Source organism: Loxodonta africana, chromosome 7 (genome assembly GCF_030014295.1).
Source record: "Loxodonta africana isolate mLoxAfr1 chromosome 7, mLoxAfr1.hap2, whole genome shotgun sequence".
Taxonomy (NCBI): Eukaryota; Metazoa; Chordata; class Mammalia; order Proboscidea; family Elephantidae; genus Loxodonta; species Loxodonta africana.
This window is the reverse complement of record NC_087348.1, coordinates 105,069,996-105,088,472: the sequence shown is the minus strand read 5'-3', so window position 1 is coordinate 105,088,472 and position 18,477 is coordinate 105,069,996. Positions and strand designations below refer to the sequence as shown.

At 43.4% G+C, this 18,477-nt stretch overlaps 1 protein-coding gene across 1 annotated transcript; it reads right to left on the bottom strand.

Annotated features, from left to right (window-relative positions):
* Positions 1-954: 954 nt before the first annotated feature.
* On the bottom strand, positions 955-11,610 carry PRSS23 (serine protease 23). Its single transcript, XM_023558534.2, has 2 exons — positions 11,523-11,610; positions 955-2,468 (listed from the first exon to the last, which is right to left on the bottom strand). Exon 2 carries the CDS (start codon positions 2,453-2,455, stop codon positions 1,307-1,309), a length of 1,149 nt encoding a protein of 382 aa, XP_023414302.1. The 5' UTR covers positions 2,456-2,468; positions 11,523-11,610; the 3' UTR covers positions 955-1,306.
* Positions 11,611-18,477: the final 6,867 nt, after the last annotated feature.

Sequence of the window (18,477 nt, the reverse complement as noted above, 5' to 3'; positions counted from 1 at the left end):
TTATTGGTGTTTCATGACTGATCCATTTTGCCTTCTCTCAATTTTCATTTTTACTATTGTACCTGGTTATATGTGTTTCTAGCCTAGAGCATTCCAGCAAGAAAGGCCCCTTTAAAGCTAGTTTAAAAAAAAAAGCCATACTGGTTTTTCTTAAAGTACCCTCCAAGTATTTTGACTATAAAATAAGTAAAGTGAGAAGAAACGTTTCCAAATTGAACACATTCACTGCTCCCCAAGAGCACATGGAAAACTATGCAGAATAATTTTTGATTAGGTCGTCTGACTGTGCCAGGCTACAAACAAGTGGTTATTCTGTTACGACATCTGCTGAGCAATGCATCCATTGTTCTCTGGAATTTAATTCATTTTAAATTACTCCATCCAAATGATAAAACAGGAGATGTGCTATACTCCAGCGATAAAATGCTATGATTGTTTTTAGTGTGACCACAACAGTTGGCTGGGGAGCAACACAGCCTGTACTAATTAGGCCCTGATTATTGTCTCCCGTGAAGCAGCTAGTTGTAGAAATGTGAGTGAAATCCCATTAAATGGAAGGATTGGGATAAACAATCCTTGCCTACGCTGGTGTGACTGCAAAACCGACAAGGCCATGTGCAGAAGCTTCCAAAAAAAGAAAAGCGACAGTCTTCGGAAAAGAAATTATTTCAGAACTAAAAGCAGCTTGGTGTCCTGGTTTACTATAAGCTACAGTTTAATGTGTACAAACATAGCTGACAAATCATTTCATTGTTCAAGAACTACTGTCTAAATGCACCAAATCTAAAATATTATAACACTGCTTATCTCCCCAGGAAGTGTTGTAAAATTTCCTAAGAGTTGTATCCTGTGGCATCTGCTAGCAGGAGGCATTAGTGCTCAGGCATTGGGGTGAAAAAAAAAAAAAAAAAGATGAATCTCAAGAGAGAACACACACACCCATACACATAAAAGTTACACCTCCTGTACACCACACGTTTAATATAAACCTTTGACAGATGAAATAAAAATCAAAGTTCTTAAAAAGTGAAAGATTAACTTAATCCCCAAATTCCCCCCATGACCCTAAACATCGGTATAAGTTTTATTTCTATGCAAAAGTATGCCTTCAAACGGCTTAAATGATATATGATACACAAACCAATTTTCAAATAATAAAGCCAGCCATCTCGCAATTTTAAAAAACTAGGTAAAAGATACTATATGACACATTATAAACACATACACACACTCCAATGGCAAAATTTGGCCTTTCCTAAAATAAGTACATGAAGACCACGAAGTGCTGCCAGGAAGGAACACTATGTCACCCCTCTCTACAATCCAGGTAGTTCCCTTTAATCCAATAGCAAATCTGGGCATATTTGAGAGGGGTGATTCTAACGGCCACATTGAAATCCTGAGGAGAACCATTCACGTCAACCCACTGGTGCCCTGAAAAAATGCCAATAATTTTTCGTTCCCACTTCTGCTGCTGCCTCTTCCACATCCTCACGTAGACCCCTGACCCGCTGGCCCCCGGCTGGGCATCACACTGCTGGTAGAGCAGGTCGTAGGTCTCATCTTTGATGTCACAGAAGCGGTACACCAAATTGCCTGGTCGGTCATTGTCATAACCAGAGAAGTGGATTCTTCCCCCTGGCAACTGCTTAGTGGGAGGGCTCACCCCAATCTTCATGAACTTTCTCTTGTGGGGTTTTTTGAGTTCCAGGAGGGCATAGTCATAATCCATGCCAATGTCGTTGGCATTGCCCTTGATCCAACCCTTGGGCACATGGGTGCGTTTCACCCGGATCCACTGAAATTTCATCTTTTCCGGGATGGCCGAGTTCGAGCTGTTGGCCCCTCGACCGCCGTCTTTAAACTTGGGCTTCAGGAAGCCCACTCTAAGTTTCTGGGTTCCTTTCACGTATGTTTTCCCGTCGTGAATGCAGTGGGCAGCTGTGAGAACGTGCTTTTCCGCCACCAGGGTGCCGGTGCAGCCTGTTGATAACTTCACCGATGTTGAGAAAGGGTAATTGAGCAGGAAGTCCTTTCCAAAAATGCTGAACCTGCTGTCATAGCCGTAAATCTGCCGCTTCCTTCGAGACCTTCCTGAAGACTCTGAGTTTTGGCGCTGGGCCCCACCTCCGCCATTGCTGAGGATGTAAATGCCCACCTGGGTCTCTGTGCGGCTGCCATTGGCATAGAGAGTTTCATAAGACAGGTATTGCTTGACCTCTTGGTAGGTGGGTAGTGGAGTTCCCTTATGACACTGGGGCCCACATGTGGAGGACACTTCCAATTTGGCCTCGGCCACGAAGTCGGGCTTGGATAAGTTGTGGGTGGACTGAGGCAAGATGACAGGGAGGCGGTAAGCAGGCCAAGTCGGTTTCCAGTGAACACCGTAGGGGCGCACCTGCACCACTGCACAGAGAAGGAAGAGAAGGAAAAGGAGCCCTGGAATCCCCGCCATGCTGAGCACCACTCTGTAAAAACAAAGACGAGCAGGTCAGGAGGGCAAATGGCTGAACACTCACTCACTACAGAGGAAGCCCGGCAACATGCTTGGCGTTGTTTCTAAGACTGTGAACACTCCTCTGGAATCAGGGTGTGGAGGGAATCCTCAGATAAAGGTCTCACTTACAACTCAAGGGCTTGCCCTGGGGAATGTTCCTGTGGCTGGGTGCCCAAGATGAGATTGGGTGTTCACTGCCTTACATGTTTAAGATGCCCCTATTTCCGGCCACTGCAGGGCAGTGTGTAGCCAGTCATTACATCCCAGATGAAGTGCTTGACCAGCTCAAATTTCCACAGAATTTTGAGCCTTCTTTGTGCTTGATTCTAAATCTTCATCCTCCCCACATCCTTGGTTCCCCTGTCTTTTTTACCTTCCCTCTTATCCTCCTTATAGCAAGTACTTGGAACATTTTCAGAGCAACTTGCTCAATCAGAAGGTAAATTACATAGCTTACTGAGTGACCAAGGCATCAAGGAGGGCAGCTCCACCATGTCACACATACTAGGGTGCCTATAGCTTCTAAACGGTGGTCACAATCAAAAGAGAGTATGAGACTTTTTATTTTGTTTTTGCTTTGAATTGAGAGCAATCTTTACTATTATAAATTTAGTTACAAAGTAGCCTCTAACAAACAAAATATTCCTTCTTCCCTTAGGTTCTGTTGTCCGCTATCAAGATCTTTGCAAAGATCTAATATTGCATCAGCTATCCCATTGTGACTGTTACTGTTGGTTGCTTATTCAGGTGTTTGTATCTGTGTTCCCAGTTAGTATAAATGCCTGGAAGTTGGGTCCATGTCGGCACTCAATAAAAATGTATTAAATGAATGCTTGAAAAAAAAATTTTTTTATGGATGAGTGAGTGAGTGAATGAATAGCAATATTCAAAAACACCCAAAGAACGATGCATGCTGAGTGCTCATGACAGAGATGTACAGGAGATGGCGTAGTATCCCAGACAAAGGGCATGAAATCCAGTTGGAGGGGAGGAAGAAGAGGGGAAGTGCTCCAGGGAAGGGGATGCTTGAGATGGGTGTTGAAGGTGAACGCAAAGTAGGTAACATAAGAAGGCAGAGTGTAGGGGACATTTTAGAGAGAGTGAACAGTCTATGCAAGGACACAGCAACGTGCAACAGTGTGAATCATTTTAGGAATTATACTTAACTCAGCAAGGGTGCAAATGGGGGAGTGATGGGGCAGCAAGGAAGAGCCAGAGTATGAAGGGCCATGTGCATTAAACTAAGGAGTCTGGATTTTATCCTGAAAGGCATGTTTAAGGACCTGGATCAATCGTCCCACAAGAAAAATGACAAAAAAGAATAAGGATGAAGAGGAGGAGGAGAAGAAAAAGATTGGAAGTACTTTCCTAAATGCTTAAGCATCAGTCAGCTCTGACTGGCTCTGAATCTTCTGGTTCAAGAGAAGCTGACTCTGCAGGTAGGGTAATTCATCGAACATGGAGCACTCACCATCAAGCATCCCAAAAGGACAAGGAGGGATTAGTTCTCAATACATCATGGGACACAGCAGGAGCCAAGAGGAAATTGTCTCATTATTCTCACCCTCTTCTTCTTTGAGGGTACAGACCCACTGGAAACTTTTGGGGTACGTGTTGGTGTTCTTTTTTTCATAGATCTGGAAAATCCCATTGATCTCATCTAGTCCAGCTGAGCATGCCAATCCAAATCCCTGATCGCCACACACATCTCTAGAATCTTTTTGCCTGGCTTTTTCTCTTTGACTCTACTTCTATCATGGAAAACAGAGATGGGAAAAGAAGGGAATGTGGTCCTTAAAGAGCCAATTCCTTGGAACTTCCTGTTTCCTTGAAATTCTGCTTCTCTCAACCATAGGAGGGTCCTGGGGCCCTTTTGTGGAGAGGAAATTCATTTAGTTATTTCTCTGAGTCCATGGAACTGTGGGGTACATGAGTATGTTGGGGGTACTATGGAGACTAAGGGTTCTAAGTAAACTAGGGTTGTTGTGGTTAGCTGCCATCGAGTCAGACCCTGACTCATGGCAACCTCATGCACAACAGAACAAAATACTGTCCAGTCCTCCATGATCAGTTGTGGATTGAACCGTTGAGATCCACAAGTTTTCAATGGCTAAGTTTTGAAAGTAGATCACCAGGCCTTCCTTCCTAGTCCATCTTAGTCTGGAAGCTCCCCTGAACCTGGTTCAGCATCATAGTAACATGCAAGCCTCCACTGACAGACAGGTGGTAGCTGCACATGAGGTGCATTGGCTGGGAATCGAACCCAGGTCACACGCATGGAAAGTGGGAATTCTACCACCGAACCACTTAAACTCCCCAAGTGGACTAGGGAGAGGATGTTAATGCTAGCAGTGCCCTCTTCCCCAGCGGAGAACTTGGGGGTAGAATAGATGTGGTGATGACAACCATTTAGAAGATCTGCTAGGGCTGGCTCTGTGCCTGATTATTCCTATCTCCTCAGCTGAAGATCTAGTTCTTGGGCTTTTCTAGGGCTTGGGCACCATTATCTCTAAGTAAGGAGTTGTCTAGGTGACTAAATGCCCCATTCTTACCAGAATCCTTACCAAGTATGACATGTGTTCAGAGGAATCATGTGTCTCCCACATGGCTGTATCTTGTGTTCCTACACACCATCCCCACCTTCCTTTGACTAAGGCAAAGAATGTTAATGCCTGCTAATGTTGTACAGCAGGTATGTTAAGCCAAGTTTTAGCTCAGCTTATCTTTTTTTTTTTTTTATCTTTAGAAAAGAAACATGAAGTCCAGAGGTCAAGCTGCCAAGTGTTCCTCTTTTAAAATATGATTCTTGGGGGAGAGAGAGACTAGGAGATTAGATAGCATCATGCTATGTATTTTCATGAGCTTTAGACAATATTTTCAATGCACATGAAGAACATGACAGCTAAGATATGCTCATATTATCACCTAGGGCATGGACCTTCAAATCTCAAATCTGAAATTTGTATGTAACTTGGATCCTCAGAGTATAGATTTTGAATTATCTATCTTTTTTTTTTTACTATACCAAAATTGTTCCAGTGGCACCTGTCTTTGGCTTTATCCACTTATCCAAAAATTGAAATAGTCCATTGCCAAGGGCTCCAGGGAAGTGAATGGCAGGAAGAAGTCCAAAATTAGTTCAAATACACTTTTTAAAAAATCTATCTAGGATCGCCATGAGTCGGAATTGATTCAATGGCAACGGGTTTATGAGATCTAGGAACTTTGTCTTAATTAAACTCCTTCTCAGGCAAAGTTAACTCTAATTTTGCTTTTTCAGGTGCTTTGCCTATGGTAAATTCCTGTTTAAAAACAAAAATACAAAAAAATCAGAAAATTTCCAAAGGCCTTGAAGCATGCCCCATTTGATAAGTGCCACCATGGCATATATTTTATTTTCCAGTCTGTCAAAAATAGACAATGTTTTTAAAAACCAGTTTGTAAGAATTACTGGGTATGGAAAAATGGGAACAAGTCTTTCTTGGGATGTGAATAGTCAGCTGGGGTCTCTCACTAGCCACAGCTTCACTCTAGCCTCTCTGCATAGAGGATTTCAAGTTTGTTGTTCAGCAAAATGACAGATAACTAAGTACCAAGGGCCTCTGGGATCACTTGGCAATCACAGAATGCTGTCAGAGAATGTGAAACAGTGTACCATACATTAAAAATAAATAAATAAATAAATAACAGAATATTACAAAATCAGAGTCCTTACAACTTAAATTCTGGTCCTTTAGCCAAGGGTTAAAGAGAAGTCAGCCATCTATGAGAAAAGACTGCCAGCTGCACTAATAAGGCAGGGTGAAGATTTAACCCCTTAGAAATAAACTTTTCAGATACCTCAAAAGCACTAATTTCTATTAGTTTGACCCATTGCATTCAAGTTCACTGTATTATTACTTAAGCTCTATTTATTAATTTATAGGTCCTTTAGGTGGTACAAATGGTTTGTATTTGACAACCTAAAGGTTAGCAGTTTGAACCCATTCAGTGGCGCCACTGAAGAATGGTCTGGTGATCTGATTCCATAAAAATTAATGTCAAGAAAACCTCACGTAACGATTTTACTCTGTAACACATAGGGTCGCCATAAGTCAGAATCAACTTGACAGCAATGGAATTATTAATTTGTGTTGCATTTTGTTCTGACATTTTGCATCTTTTTTTTTGTTGTTGAAAATATACAGAGCAAAACATACACTAACAATTTCTACATGTCAAATTCAGTGACATTGGTTGCGTTCTTCAAGTTGTGCAAGCATTCCCACCCTCCTTTTCTGATCTGTTATTCCACCGTTAACATAAATTCACTAACCCCTAAGCTTCCTATCTAGCCTCTCAAGTTGCTGTTGTACATTTCTGATATACGGATAGTTCTTTAAATAAGTATAATGCTGCTGGCCCGGTGCACCTGAAACCCATTTTTGGATGATTCTCTTTGAACAAATGATGTTACAATGACACTGTTCCCTGTGTTCAATCATGATGTTTTCTCCTCAGAGTCCTTGCAAAATTGTCTTTTGCTCTTTCAATAAAATGGTCAGAAGGTGGGAGGGGAAGCACAATGCTCAAGGCAGACATTCTTTACTAATTAAGCTAAACTACTGAGGAGCCCTGGTGGCACAGTGGTTAAGAGCTCAGCTGCTAACCAGAGTCAACAGTTTGAATCCACTGGCTGCCCCTCAGAAACCCTATGGAGCAGTCCTACTCTATCCTATAGGATCACCATGAGTTGGAATTGACTCGACGGCAGCAGGTAGGTATTGTTTGGTTGAGGAGCCCTGGTGGCACAGTGGTTAAGCACTGGACTGCTAACTGAAATGCTGTGGTTGGAACCCACTAAGTCCCTTGGCGGGAGAAAGATGTTGTGGTCTGCTCCCATAAATATTTACAGTCTCAGAAACTCTACGGGGCAGCTCTACTCTGTCCTATAAGGTCACCATGAGTTGGACCTGACTCATTGGCAGTTTCTTTGTTTTGTTTTGTTTGTTTATTGCTTGGATTAAAGAAGACTTCAGGGGATATTTTTGGTCTAAGGTTTAAAGATTACCTCAAGGGTCATAGTTTCACGGGTTTATCTAGCCTTAATCATTCCAGACAGTCTGTAATCCATGACATTTTGTATCTTGATTGAAGTATCTATGTAACTCTGAAAGTCATAAAACTGCATTTTAAGAAACTATGATTCATATTTAGAAACCAATACAGACTATTAGAAAGTGTTGCTGTTGTTGTGTGCTGTCAAGTTGAATCTGATTCACAGCAACCCCATAGCAGAGTAGAACTGCCCCAGAATTTCCAAAGCTGTAATCTTTACGAAAGCAGACTGCCACGTCGTTCTCCCAAGGAGTGGCTGATGGGTTCTAATTGCCCACCTTCTGGTCAGCAGCTCAGCACTTAACCACTGGGCCACCAGGGCTCCCTTTAGAAATTAATGTAGGTCAATTATTCCAAATTTCTGGTTATACCTGATCAGAAATTGGGGGATAAAGCTGTGTGTTCTCGGGCCCCCAAATGGGTTTAAAATGCCATCTGTACTAAAGTTACCAGCCTCATAAATTGTCCACTCCTTTACGAAATGTTTATTTGGGGTGGGTTTAGAAATAGTTCTGAATAGAGACCTGAACCAGATGATCTCCTTAACTGGCCTTTTCAGGTTGGTGATTTTCTAATTTTGCAGGGTTACAAAAGTCCAGATCAGGGACTATTTCGTTTATAAACATTGTCTGCACTGTCATTTACTGCTCAGGAGCGTTTACTCATAGAATTATGGAGGGTGGAGACACAGCGGAAAAGGAAAAGGAAAATTTATCATGTTAATCTCTTACTTATCTGCTAGACAAGATTTCCTCCATCAGTCTGTGAAGGAAACAAGGCATCCAGCAGAGGGCAGTTTTGAAGAGTAAAGGGATTGGTTCCTTGGAAGGGTGAGTGTGCACATTCTTAGGACAGTTCCCAATGAAAAGTGGGAAGGAAAGCAACCCTCCTGTCCTTCTCTGAGGATTTACACCTTGCCCCAACCCCCTGCCCATTAATAACACCCCAAAGATAATTGTGACACTGTAAAATTAGGTTTGTAGTTTTGCATAAATTTCTTAACTCACTTGTCTCTATTGTTTCCATTTTTATAAGCTCTAGGTAGGCCTGTGCTATGCCTATTTAAGTTTATTTAAGCATAAATGATATAAATAGATACAATGGAAACATTCCTAATCCCACTACTGGAATGGCAACCAATGGGTTATATAACTTTAAACTCTGTCTCGCCTTTACAAATAAACCACTTTATCCTTACAGAGCTCTCTGGAAAACTGGCCTTAAAAAAGAAATGAACATTTCCAAATCTTATCCTCATTATATCTAAATCTGGATGAAGAAAATTTAGGTCTACAACATCTCACTTCCAGGAAGAAAGCTTTGCTGGATAAAGATTCCTCATGTACATAATTACCTTTTAAAGTTTCCAACTAAGTATTGTCATGAATCACTTGATCTAAATGGCAAAGCAGAATGGAAAATCCAGGTAAGCAAATATTGTTTCACCATGCTTAGTAATACAGGAACTGTGTTCCTTTTCCAACTCTGCATATCTGACTCATAAGAGGTTACATATTCCTTGCTCCATCACTCAATGTAAGCCACTGTCCCAATGCCTAAAAATATTTATGCTTCATGAGAACGCTGCCACTTTATAAACCCACTAATAACCTTATGATGGAGGCACTGTGCATACTATCAGATGTGAAAACAACAATAATCTGTTTGGAGACTGGGCATTGAGACTGCTGCCTTCTTGTTCTGCACGTTAGTCTTCAAAATGGCAACATCACAGGTTTCCTCTCTACAGGCAAGTGTATGGGAGAATGAATTAACTCCTACAGGAAACAAATGATGGGAAGAAAAACTTAATCCTTAGGACACACATTGTCTATTGTACAATTTATGAATTCCTGTGACCAGTAGAGACAGTAAAACAGAAAGAAACAGTGTGAAAGTTTGTGAAGATAAAAAGTTTTAGGCACCATTTGGAAGGATGAAAAAGGGTTTTCCATGGAATGTGTGGCCAGGGATATTGAGCAGTGAAATCACGTTAATTCGTAAAGCAAATATCTAAAATGAACAAAGCTCCGGGAATACTCTGCAGCAAGGCTTGCTCTCATTTTCCCGAGTCACAGAGCCTGTTAAAACAAAACAGACCTAATCACATAATGGTTTAAGAATTAGTCTTGTACAGGAAAATGCAGTGCACTTACAAGTCTAGCAACCTTACACACAGTCTTGTGGTCAAAGGAAGTTTAACCTTGTCTCTATCAGATTTTATGCAAAATGAATGACCCCAGTGAGCTCGGGACAAACCTGGCAGCAGAACAAGAATAGAGTGTATAAAACCCTCAATGGCAAGACCATGAGAAACAAATTCCCAGGAGTCAGTGGGAGTTATGCATGAATAATGCCTAGTGGATTAAGTCCTAAGGGATCAACCAGAAAAGATGTGCAAGGAAACCTGAGACTATTGAACAGTGCAGACCTGGGCCAGCAATGTTCTCAGACACACTAATGGGCACTTTGGCACTTATGCTACAGACAGAAAAATGCACCCACATTCACCATCTACCTGGATAAGCTGTCAGTGTTACAAAAATGAGATCCATATTAGTTACCTTGGAAAAATGCTTTTCTCCAAGTTCAGGCACAGGAAAGGAAGGCAAGTTATCTCTTGACTTTATTTAACTGGAAAAAATAACAACTGCAGCAATTCATCCAAATGCAGATGGTGTGCTTATCATCACAATTTTCACAAGTAAAGGTAGTGGCCTCTGTGGCATTTTCTAAGTTCCTTCTCTCTGCTCCACCTCCAGTCTTCTCCTTTCTAACAGACTGCTTGGGAGACCAGTGTTAAATCCTGTTTTAAATGTTCCCCTGCACAAGTATTTGCACTGAAATACCATAAATACACATCATGATATTAATTTGGCATGACCTTTGGCCACAGCTGACTTCAACTTTAAATCCAACTCCTTCCAATGTGGTAACTCACCGGGCCACTCTCATTACTCTGACATTGGCCTACCTCCCCCTAAGGGGTGCAAAGGGATCCCTCAAGCTCCACTGAGTTTCAGGAGCCCAGAGAAGCAGCAAGTCCCGCCCCAACACTGATGATGTACAATAGGAGCTTTTCACCAGACACGGCTGTTTCCGAAATCTCATGGGTGTCGTCCAAAGGGCAATAACAATCAGGATTTTTATCAGCTGCTTTCTTGTGAGATGCTGGAAAGTAAACCTAATTTGTAATCTGGCGGGGGTGGGGGGGAGACGGAGGGGTAGTGTTACATCATCGAAATAAGTCTCCCTTCCCTTACTTCAAGAGCTTTTATTTAAAAGTTAACAACCGGTGATGAATGCCTAAGGCTGAAGAAGAAATATTTGTTTCCAACAACTGTTGATAGCTCACAGACACTAGTTTCTACATTTAGCAGCCCTCGAGAAGCACACGGCTATCAATTAAGGCTCCAGAGAAAAGAGCCTATTTCCCAGCCTGCAACTTTTCTTGCTTGCTTAGGTGTTCACATTAACGTGCTCAGGAAGTTAAAAATTAATGTTCAGAACTTGGTAGAATCACATATATGCAAAACTCAAGAGAAATAAGTAGTGATGGGTGTGTGTGTATGGATGTAGGGGGTTGCCATCTCCCCAGCCCAAAGGGTGTTGCCCAATATCGGCTCTCTCTACTCTCACGGATCACTCAGCATCCAAGAAAACAGTTTCAAAACTTGCTTTCCCCAACCGCTTCGTGGGTGACAACTTAGAGAAACCAAATGCCCTGGAGCCCTCGCGTCTTTCCGGAGCAACTTAAGAATCCCGGTCCCAGCCCCCAAGACCCCAGGGCGGCCCAGGCAAGCTCTCCGGTGCCCCGAGCCTCTGCGCTCACCCAGCACCCCGCGCGCAATCGGCCTTTGTCCCAATCCTCCCGGCGCCTCGCTCCCCGGCGTCCAAGTGGGCTCCCCCAGTCCGCGCCCGCACTCACCCGAGCCAAGCAGCCTGCCCGGCCGCGGCTCGCTGCGCCGCTCAGACAGGTGTGGGCGCCGGGAAGGCGCGCGCGGGTGCCATGCCTGCCTAGCCGCGCAACTGAGTGCTAGTGAGCGGGTGGGCAGACGGGCGAGCACCGCCGGCAGGGGCAGATCCGCCCCCCGCGCCTCCCGAGGTCCGCCCGCCCCGCCTCCGGCCTCGGGGAAGCCGCGCGGCCGCCGCCCGCCCCGCCGCTCACAGCCCGCGCTCCCCTCCCTCCGCTACCCGCCTCCGGCTCCAGCTAGGGCGGGCGGCAACGAGGGACGGTGTGGTTGTGGCTCGGTGCAGGTGGGCCCCGGCAGCACTCGCCTGTCTGGACTTCCCCGCGCCAGCCAGCGCTCGCCAGAGCCCGCTTTCTTGGAGGACCCGCCCTGCCCAGGATCCGCGTGTCTTCATCCTTCAACACTATCCTCCCCCTGGGCTTGGGCGCCGCAGCCTCTGGAGCTAAGGGCCTTTGCTGCCTGGCCGCAAAGACGAGGGGCTCCATTCTTTGTGCACCAGGGATTGCGGGCCACACCTGGTGCAGTTGGAGCCCTTGGGCAAATTTGAGAAGTTGGAGCAGAACCCATGCGCCCCCATCCCACATAGACGTTCTGAGCGTTTTTAGGTGAGTGCCCGGCCCCTTACCGCTTCATCAAGACTCTCAGGTGCCACCAAGGCACCGCAGTCCGGTGGCAGGATCACCAATACTTTGTATCCCCTAGAGCATTCCGTATGGGGCCGGACCCCAGCACTGCAGAAGCTTGACAGATTCTGAATGGTGGGCTGGCTTCAGTTCTGTATCTGAGCACCAGCTGGTGGAGCCACCTCCTTACCCAGTGGGCCTGCTTCCCTGAGTCACTTCCAGGGGCTCACAGTCTTCCCCTAGCCAGACCGGTGACCTCCTTATTTAAGAACCAAATGGATCTACAGTCAATACTTACGAAGCCAAGAAGCCAAACGAGCTATTATATGGGACAAATCTGCTTCAAAAGACCTCTTTAAAGTGTTGAAAAGCAAAGGTGTCACTTTAAGGACTAAGGTGCCCCGACCCAAGCCATGATATTCTCAATTGCCTCATATACATGCAAAAGCTGGACAATGAATAAGGAAAACCAAAGAATGGATGCCTTTGAATTATGGTGTTGGCGAAGCCTACTGAAGATACCACGGGTTCTGCCAGGAGAACAAACAAATCTCTCTTGGAGGAAGTACAGCCAGAGCACTTCTTGGAGGCGAGGATGTCGAGACTTCATCTAACATACTTTGGGTGTGTGATCAGAAGGGACCAGTGCCTGAAGAAGGACATCACGCGTGGTAAGGTAAAAGATTATCGGAAAAAGAGGAAGACCCTTCTTAACAAGATGGATTGATGCAATGGCTGCAACAATGGGCTCAAACAGCAACCATTGTGAGGATGGTGCAGGACTGGGCAGTGTTTTGTTGTTCATAGGTCACTGTAAGTCGGAACCAACTCCACGGTACCTAAAAACAACAACATCCTATCCTGACACCTTCGTATTTAATACAGATTCTCTGTCAGTGCACCCTGGGGCGGATTAACCAGTAAGCAAGGTACACGCAGGCTTGTGTTTACTTGCTAATCTGTAGTGCACAATTTCACATGGGTTTCACCACCTGTTTGAATTCGTGCACTACAGATTAGTAAGTAAGCACAAGTAAACCCGTGCACACTTTGCTTATTGGGTCATCTGTCTCTGCACCTCATGTACAGTCAACCACCCTTCTGTCAGCAGGGGGCTTGTGTGTTGCTATGAAGCTGAACAGGTTTCAGTGGACCTTCTAGACTATGACTAGGAAGAAGGACCTTAGGTATCTACTTCCAAAAAATTAGCCAGTTGCAAAAAATGGTCTGATCCACAGTGGATCAGGAAGATGGCACAGGTCTGGGCAGCATTTTGTTCTGCTATGCATGGGGTAGACATGGGGCGGGAGGGGGGGTGACTCGAGGGCAGCTAACAACAGCAGCCCCTATGAGGGCCTTCTGTGAACCAGCTTTATATATAGGAGGTTCTTGTGGCGAGCAAGGTGTAGAGGTAACCACCACCTTACAGATAAGGAACCAGAGATTTAGAGAGAGTTACTGACTTGCACAGGGTCACACAGCTGTTGAGTGGTAGGGCAAGGTTTCCCAGAGAGGCCACACTCTTTCTATCAAGCCATTTAGCCTTCCGTCCTGTGTATTACTGTGTGGTGTTTCTCAAGTGTAAGGGAAAACTATATTCTCCACCATTTTAAAGGCAAGATTTTCTTAGACCTTCTCAATGTTGCCTTAAATTATTTTCTGTTAAAAGATTGTATTAATATATATAACATAAAGCCAAACATAAACTTAGGACACAGCTCTTGAACAACTCTTGCATAAAACCAAAACAAATTTTATAAATTAAGTTTAAAATTCCCCTACCAAAATAATAAAATTTAAATCACTGATATTTATTTGGAGTCCCTGGGCGGTGTGAACTGTTGAGTGCATGAGTGCTAGCTGAGAAGTTGATTGTTCAAACACACTCAGAGGCACCTCAGAAGACAGGCCTAGCGACCTGCTTCCAAAAGGTCACAACCTTGAAAACCCTATGGAGCAGTACTACTCTGCACACTTGGGGTCACCATGAGTTGGAATGGGCTCGACAGCAACTAAAAACATTTATTTAAACTCCACAACCAGTATTATGACTGAGATACTTGACTGTGAGGTGTGAGTGCCTTTAAATTCTGTTGTTCTACCACCCTCCCAGTGTGCTAGGTACCCTCTGTTGACTCAGTTCTCTCACCTTTTTCTTCTGTTCCATCCACCACACCTCCTTTGCTCACACCCTGTGCCATTATAATGTTTAGCTTTCACTTAACTCTCACACATCATTTGGGGATTAATTTTGTGCTGTTCCTTTCTAAGTAGCATAACAAGTAAAGTGATACCTCCTGGTGCCAAGGAATAGCACGCACAGGCGTCGAAATCACACAGTAGGACTTGGTATGAGATGGTCATCCAGATGATCCAGAATATGCTTATATTCACTTTTTGTCATAAAAAAAGGAAATATATATGTATATATATATGGATTGCCAAAGGTCTGTAGCTCTCAGCTAAAGATGCACCAAAATCAAGTACCTTACTTAACAGAGGAGTAGGGGGAAAGGTGGAAAGATGGAAAGAAGGGCCAAACTTCTCAACCATGCTCTGAGTCGTATTAGTTTTACTCTGGTTCAACAAACACTTATTGAGCACCTGTCTCTGCAAAGCATTGCACAAGGCATGGATTTAAAGAAATGGCCCCTGGAAGATAGTACAGCAGCATGAGTAAGAGTGTGACTGTGGCATCGAGTTATGTGGGTACCATTCCAGGCTCTGCCACTTACTAGCTGTGTTGCTTTGGGCAGCCACATAACCTTTCTGTGCCTCAGTTTCCTCCTCTGTAAAATGGGGACTACCTCTTTGGGTTGTTTTAAGAATTGAATGAGTCAATACACATTAAGTGCTTCAAACAGTGCCTGGCACACAGTAAGTTCTTAATACATTTTGGCTGTTGTCATATCTGTTGTGTAAAAAGAACGTGCCTTAGCTTTGCTTTGTAGCACCGTCTTCCTGTACCACCTCAACACTTTGATATTGACTGCTTATTTGTCTTGGCAGTCGAAATGTTTTAAAAATTGCATTGTAACTAACTTCAGGAGGTAGAATCAGAAAGACCAGGATATTCTCACCACCGTTCAGAGAGAGAGAGAAACTGAGGTAGAGAAGGGCCCAAGAGCACACCTCTGCCACCACAAGTTGAGAGCTAGTGCCCCCTACCCAAATAGCTAACAAGCAGGAGTTCTAATATAGATAACCCACAGGGACTCAGGGCTGGAATAGCACCATTAGCTTGAGTTGTAAAATGAGAAGATACTACCTGGCCCTTAGGTTGTCATTGCGATTGCCATAAAAACAACAACAATGACAAATCTGTAGAGTACTTTGACCTCGAGAGAAATGCCCTGTGCAAATAAATAGCAGGTGTCCTCCTGCTGAGCATAGATGTTTGCTTCTTTTTGCCCTTGTCCTACCTGACCTCCACCCCCGCCAAAAAAAAATCTCTCACCACTTCCTTCTCAGCTCAACTCCATTATCATAATTCTCAAATACTTCTCATGTACATAGCAATTTCTTTGTTAAAAATGCATATGGGGCAAGGCCCCACATGTTTGCCGAATGCCCACCGTATATAAGGTTATTGCCCAGAGGGCTGTGGGAGTGAGAAAGCAAAAACCCTTTACCTCAGGAAGTTTATGTCATGGCCATAAGCAAAACAAAATCAAATACTGCAGAAAGTGAGACACAGGCTGAATCAGGGCACAGACATGAGCTAGAAAGCACGGAAGACGACGGAATCATTAATTGCCACTCCAGCAGGTGCTGAAACTTCCCTGAGGAGGTAGGATTTGAGCTGAAGCTCAAAAGGATGACGAAGATTTGGGCAAAGCTTTAGCATAGATTATCTCATTGGGTTCTCAAAATTATTTTATAACATTGGCAAGGAGAACAATCTCCACTGTAGAGATGAGAAAACCAATATGAGAATTAAGGCGCAATACTAGGACTAGACTGTAAAAACTGTGTTTATTGAATGCCTACTAGATGCCAAGAGAACCCTGGTGGCGCAGTGGTTAAGTGCTCAGCTGCTAACCAAAAGGTTTGAACCCACCAGCCACTCTGCAGAAGGAAGATTTGGCAGTCTGCTTCCGTAGAGATTACAGCCTCGGAAACCCTACGGGGCAGTTCTACTCTGTCCTATAGGGTCATGTGCCAGGTTCTGTGGGATATATTTTATTGCATGTAATCTTAGATACAAATGGGGGAAAATATCCCCAGTTTACAGATGAGGAGACTGAAGTTCAAAGTGGTCAAATAGGGTTACAGTGCAATATTACTAAGTTCCACAGCTGGGACTTCTGCCTTGTCTGTCCCATTCCTCAGCTGGGCTTGGCTGTAATATACTGCTTCCCAGACTTGCCTTTTCTCGTGCTTACAGTAAGCAGATTGCATCAGTTATTGATGTTGACTCAGCTCTAAAAATCCTTTGGATTCTATCTTGCTTTCATTCCAGTTGTGCAGTAGTTTAGTAGTGACCTGTTAAAAGACCTCCCAGCAGGAGACAGATGAGGCTGAAAGATGGTTGGAAGCTTAAAGGTGGCTAAAACGTCAGAGACCCAACTCTAAACTGCTGATCTCCATTTTAGTATTTATTTTCCGTGGGGCTGATCTGTACAGCTTCAACAATTTGAGTCAGTATGAAAGTTATCAATGAGGATTATTTCTAAGGAGATAGATATGCATATCAAAAATCCTTTCCATACAGCTTCTTTGTTCTAATCACAACGTGCTATTTGCTTCTAGTAATTACTCAGTAAGTGGGGAAGTTTTCAGCTCCGTATAGTAAGTGAAAAGACATTCAGGCTGCTAGACAACACAGGTGGTGGGAGGACATGCTAAACCTGGCTTTGCCATAAATGTGCTGTGACCTTGGGTGAATCACCTCACTTAGTGGTGTGGTTTCTTTCCTGTAAAGAGAGCCTAGATGACCTGCCCTTACAGTCTTTGAGTCTATGTGATTGTAATCCTCATGGGAGCTCAGCCTATACCTACAGATCTTGGAGTGGCGGAAAATGTGGGATTCTGGAGTCAAGCTGACTTGAATTCAATTTAGAACCCACTTAATCGCTGGGTGACCTTGGCCAAGTTATGTCACATTTTGTGCCTCACTTTTCTTACCTGTACGATGGGGCTAATTTAGAGCCATTGTCAGGACTTGGTGAGATAATCAGTGCAAAGCCAGGCTCTGTGCTAGATCTCAGACTATAAAAGAAAATAAGACAAACTTTGCTCATAAGAAACTCTGGATTACTTGTGGTTAAAAATGTAAATATATAATTATAATGCCGGATATAATTTCAATATAATTTTTTGAGAACACAGAGAATGAACTTACAAGTCTAGCATGGAAGGGCTTGGGAGGCTTCAGAAAACAGCAGATATTTGAGTTTAAAGGATGAATAGAATTTGCCAGAGGGAAAGGAGAAACCACATGAAAGACATTGAATTTGAATATCCAGACCCCATATTTAACCGCATATAAGCTTAAGCTTACTCCCAATAAGAGATTTTTAAAAAGAGAATTCAACATAGATGAGTAAGTGTAAACATAAATTAAAACAAAAAAATTCCAAAAATTCATTCTAAAGTTATAGAGATTTAGAAGAAAATGTTTATCATAAATATAAAGAGAATATCAAGGGGTTGTTAAAGTCCTGTTAAAGGCAAACAGTTCTGCTGCTTCTCCTTGAGTTAAAGGAAGAAAAAAAAATTGTTCTCTTTTATTCTTGACCATGGGATACAATACCAGAGTTAGAGTACATCAGAGAAGCCCAGTGCTGGCCTCTGGGAACTTTTTGAATTTGACCAGAGAAAATGAGAAACACACAGTTATTTCAGAATGTTTCTAATTTTTCACTTTAGAATAGTGCCCGCAATATACAGGAAATTGCTAGTGCACAAAGCCTGTTTTTCTTCCTGATAATTTTAGATTGTTATATTCTTTTAAGTAGGACTAAAGTGAGACGTTTCCTTACTGTGCAGGTTTTTTTTTTAGGGTACCATATGTACCCATGTGGCAATTTAGCTCTATAACTATGCTATATGGTAAGCTTTTATATATTACGCCTTCACATATATGTAATCAGAGTATGCTGCCTGCTTATAACTCCAAGCACTAAAAATGAGTGACCTATACTTAACAAGGAGCCCCGGTGGTGCAGTGGTTAAGAGCTCAACTGCTAACGAAAAGGTCTGCAGTTCAAATCTACCAGCTATTCCTTGGAAACCCTATGGGGGGGCAGTTCTACTCTATCCTATAGGGTCACTGTGAGTCAGAATC

What these genes read in the sequence shown, in the direction of transcription:
- PRSS23 (XM_023558534.2), bottom strand. Translation starts at nt 2,455, where the DNA reads ATGGCGGGGATTCCAGGGCTCCTTTTCCTTCTCTTCCTTCTCTGTGCA.